Source organism: Salmo salar, chromosome 20 (genome assembly GCF_965601325.2).
Source record: "Salmo salar chromosome 20, fSalSal1, whole genome shotgun sequence".
NCBI classification, from domain to species: domain Eukaryota; kingdom Metazoa; phylum Chordata; class Actinopteri; order Salmoniformes; family Salmonidae; genus Salmo; species Salmo salar.
The window spans coordinates 870,623-875,739 of record NC_138310.1 but is presented as its reverse complement, the minus strand read 5'-3'; the positions used below and the strand labels follow the sequence as shown (position 1 = coordinate 875,739).

General features: G+C 39.5%; 1 protein-coding gene across 1 annotated transcript; it reads right to left on the bottom strand.

The window, feature by feature from the left end:
• Positions 1–1,757: 1,757 nt before the first annotated feature.
• sst1.1 (somatostatin 1, tandem duplicate 1) lies at positions 1,758–3,889 on the bottom strand. The gene is made up of 2 exons (XM_014159985.3): positions 3,626–3,889; positions 1,758–2,280 (listed from the first exon to the last, which is right to left on the bottom strand). The coding sequence occupies exons 1-2, from the start codon at positions 3,761–3,763 to the stop codon at positions 2,074–2,076; spliced, it is 345 nt and encodes a 114-aa protein (XP_014015460.1). The 5' UTR covers positions 3,764–3,889; the 3' UTR covers positions 1,758–2,073.
• Between the last annotated feature and the right edge of the window lie 1,228 nt (positions 3,890–5,117).

Below are 5,117 nucleotides of genomic sequence, written 5' to 3'. Positions count from 1 at the left end.
AACGACAGTCCGTCATTACTTTAAGACATGAAAGTCAGTCAGTCCTGGAAAATGTTAAGAACTTTCCAAATTTCTTCAAGTGCAGTCACAAAAATCATAAACGCTATGATGAAACTGGCTCTCATGAGGGTCTCCACAGGAATGGATGACCCAGAGTTCCCTCTGCTGCAGAGGATAGTTCATTAGAGTTACCAGCCTCAAAAATTGCATCCCAAATCAATTCTTCACAGAGTTCAAGTAACAGACATATCTCACATCCTTCATGGTCGAATTGCTGCAAAGAAGCCACTACTAAAGGACACCAATAAGAAGAAGAGACTTGCTTGAGCCAAGAAACACGAGCAATGGACATTAGACGGGTGGAAATCTGTCCTTTGCTCTGAATAGTCCAGATTTTTGGTTCCAACTGCCGAGTAGGTGAATGGAGGATCTCCGCATGTGTGGTTTCCACAGTGAAGCATGGAGGAGGTGTGATGGTCTGGGGGTACTTTGCTGGTGAAACTGTCAGTGATTTATTTAGAATTCAAGGCACACTTAACCAGCATGGCTACCACAAAATTCTACAGCACTACGCCATCCCATCTGGTTTGCGCTTAGTGGGACTATCATTTGTTTTTCAAAAGGACAATAACGCAAAACACACCTCCAGGCTGTGTAAGGGCTATTTGTCCAAAGAGAGTGATGAGTGCTGCATCAGATGACCTGGCCTCCACAATCACCCGACCTCAACCCAATTGAAATGGATTGGGATGAGTTGGACCACAGAGTGAAGGAAAAGCAGCCAACAAGTGCTCAGCATATGTGGGAACTCCTTCAAGACTATTAGAAAAGCTTTCCTCAAGAAGCTGGCTGAGAGAATTCCAAGAGCGTGCAAAGCTGTCATCAAGGCAAAGGGGGGCTGTTTGAAGAATCTCAAATATAAAATATTTTTGGATATTACATGATTCCATATGTGTTATTTCAGAGTTTTGATGGCTTCAGTATTATTCAACAATATAGAAAATAGTAAAAATAAAGAAAAACCCTTCAAAGAGTAGCTGTGTCCAAACTTTGGACTGGTACTGTTTAACACCGTCGCCTACACTGACTATACAAAACATTAAGAACACCCACTCTTTCCAGGTGAATCCAAGTGAAAGCAATGATCCCTTATTGATGTCACAAGTTATATCCACTTTAATCACTGTAGATGAAGGGGAGGAGACAGGTTAAACATTTACTTTTAAGCCTTGAGACAATTGAGACATGGATTGTGTAGGTGCACCATTCAGAGGGTGAATGGGCAAGACAACATTTTTAAGTGCCTTTGAATGGGGGTATGGTATGTAGCAGGTGTCAGGCGCACCAGTTTGAATGTGTCAAGAACTTCTATGCTGCCGGGTTTTTCACGCTCAACAGTTTCTGACAAATAGAGGCTGTCCTGAGGGCAAAAGGGGCAGAGTGCAACTCAATATTAGGAAGTTGTTCCTAATGTTTGGTATGTATATAGGTTGTTTGCTGGAGGTTCATCAGGTCAAGGTTTACATTATGCCTACCCTTCATAAATGATATATTTTATGGCCCACCACAACACAACAAAGTCATTTTATCTAACAATGGATTTACCGCCTAAAATAAAGCTAGACCCTGTAGCAAAAGCACCGTGCTTATCCTGGAAACAAGTGCTAACATCTCATAGGACAAGCCTTTAAAGCCATTCCCAAATAAAACAACCCATTTCAGAGGAAGAGCAAGATAACAATATATGAATCAACACATTGTATCTGAAACACAGATTTTATTCAAACAAACAATTAAAAATAGTGTATCTGCCAGAATACATAAAGCACAGTCAAAAGCAGAATTGCATACATTCTCTAGAACATCCTTTCATGTGTTTTTTCGGAAAAAAATCAAAATGATTGATAAAGACATCAGCATGATTGTTGTTAAAGTTATAATCATTTTTATTTACATTTTTTGGGATTGGCAGGTTAAGCCATGGCGCATAAAATAACATAACATAACATTTTTATATTGAAACAAAAGAGATGAGATGTAGTATACGCAGTAAAGGGCCCGGGTGTAGATGAATTAACATGATGTAAAGGTTTTCCAGAAGAAGTTCTTGCATCCAGCCTTGCGTTCACGCGGCGCCAGTACTGGGCCAGCTGCACGCTCCAGCTCGAGACGCACATCCTCCTGCTCCACGCCACGAGACAGGTCATCTGATTCAATCGCCTCGTTCTCTGCTTGTGCAAGCTCTGAGAGCAGCTCTGCGAGTGTATACCTGGCAAGCTCCTGAAAATAGATAAAATAACATAACATTTTTATTTCTTCTGTTTTGTGGAGACTGAAAATGTCACATTTTAGCAACAAGATCCATTGAAATAGAAACAAATCAACATGCCTTAATAAAATGTAGCCTACCCATTTAGGAAGGAAATTAGTGTTTGAATGTGGTTTTCTCTTCCCTCACATTGCTAAAATAGATGTAGGCTATTTGATCTGTATTATTTATATTTATTTAATATGTCTGCAAATCTTTAAAATGACCTTTCCTATGCTGTTACGCATGAACCGATCACTTAAACCGAGATGTGTTTCATTTTTTGAAGAACACGTTTCATTAATAAACATTAATACCCATTTTACTGTATGTTTTGACTATTATTGTCAAGTTTTGTTTGTAATTGACAACTAACTACAGCAGACCCCAAATTCCAGAGACATCTTTCGTTTTTATTTGATACATTTTCATTTTAAAGGTTGATTTAAAATATAGAACAATTCACATTTACATTTCGTTAGTTGCTCTGATAACAGTATTTCCACATTTCTCCGCACTTAATAATATATATGTCAATCTCTCCTGGCTCAACGTAGAGGAGAGATTGATTTCATCACTACTTCTATTTGTGAGAAGTATTCATATATTGAATGCACCGAGCTGTCTGTTTAAACTACTAGCACACAGCTCAGACACCCATGCATACCTCACAAGACATGCCCCCAGTTGTCCCCAGGCGCACAGTACTACTTAAAGCAATGACTACATGGAACCCTATTTCACATCAAAAAACTCATGCAAGCAGTAAAATCAGATTTAAAAAACGGATTAAACTACACTTTATGGAACAGCAGGGACTATGAAGAGAGACACAGGCACACACGCATACACACACACACATGATAACATATACACACACATACACATGGCTTCTGTGTTGTAGATATGTGGGAACACACTTAATATGTTATGGAATATGTTGTGAAATGTAATGTATTTTTAATTATAAAACTGGCTTAATTTTGCTGGACCCCAAATGTTTGTACAAATACTTAATTTCGTGGTCGTTTCGACACCATGAAAATGTGCTGTTCCCTGCATCGTGCTATTTTGATCGATTAATTTCCCCATGCGCCTGCAAGTAAAACCGCAGAGGTAAATGTATGGCAACACACTGTTTAACCTTAAATCTGTATACGGTATAATCTCTATACTCTGGAAGTAAATCTACTTAAAATGTAGTTTGCAGCTGTACCACCAAACTCAGAAAAAATAGGATACTATGGTCACAGTAGCTGGATATATACGTTGTTTAAGAACGAAGACTTATAATGAAAGTCTAATTGAAGGTATTACCTGTTTGCCCGCAGGTGCCATGAGTGACCGTTGAAGAAGCTGGCGAAGTTTGGCATCGGACGGAGCGGCAGAGACGCTGCTGATGGCCAGGGCTAGGGAAAGCAGCGCGAGGGCGCACTGGACACGCGTCGAGAGCATCTTCTTCTGGGTATCGGGGTGGCAGAGGATGGATGAAGGCGGTTCAATTGGGCAGAAAATAGTCGAGATGGGGTTCTCTTCGGGTTCTGCTGCTCCTTCTGTTGTTCTAGTGCCCCCTCCGAACCCGTCTTTTAAACGGTTCGTCTGTCGTCAGGTGGTAAGGGGGGTTTCCTTCTGGCGCGTAACGTTTGGGTATGAGTGATGATTACAAGTGACAAAGTTTCCATCGATTAGAGAGTCGTGCGCATCCTTCGAGAAAAGGGAATTCATGATCCTTTCATTTGTTGAATATCGTCCGATTAGTGAAATATGGTTTACTTTGTAGAGACTTTCTCTCCGTGTGGATCTTATTGAATTTCAACAAGTTCGTTTATTTTTTTTCGCCCAATGAAATGAACTCAAGGCCCTGTAATGGAAAATCAACAACACATACATCATGAATAGGCTACAATGTGTCAAACTGGCCTCCACTTTAATGACTATAGGATGACATGATGAGTCTGAACGTCACTTATGCCTGAACTGTTTTTGTTCTTCATAAATACAGCTGTTGTTGGAAATATCCAACATATTGTTTCTACATATAGGACATACAGTATATTTTTCCAATTTAGAGAACTCTTAAACTCATTCAAAACACTTCTCATATGGGCATTTTCACTCGCTAATTCACGTCATTGCGCATGCCTGCAATGATCCTTTTGCATTTACAACAATTCAATTATTATCGAACAAAATATCAGTATGAATATCTCCAAATTAGACAAATATGTCTACATTGGAAAAAAACTACGCAGCAAATGGATTTCACTTAAACCTGCAGTTTTTTGTATTATATAAAAGGGGCACTTATTTGAAAATGGATGTAATTCTGATTCATTTCATTCATTCTTCGGCACACACTTACAAGAAAAGACTCATATTGACCTGAAATGGATGTGGAGTGCGTTTCGTGGACGAGTTCTGAATCCCAGTGGAATACTCAGAATAGCCTACTATCCCATTAACTTCCAGCAATTCATATTGTAGTGCACATGCTTTCCAACGAAATATCATTTTTGATAGTCACATACTGTCACCACTGTTTGTCATTTCGTGGCCTACATATACAGAGTTAATTAGACCAAATCCTGGTGTTATATTTGCTTGCCAGCCTTATGAGCTTCCCGATTTCTTGCCTGCATATGTAGAGTCGTAAGTGCGCAATAGTCTCTATTTTTAGCGTTTACCTTCTAAGCCATTGTAATAAGACTTCTAAAGAATACTGCTAAATAGCTATTCAAATAGTTACCGAGACTACCCGCATAGACCCCTTTTGCACTAAATCTCTTGCAATGACTCTATGCACACAAGG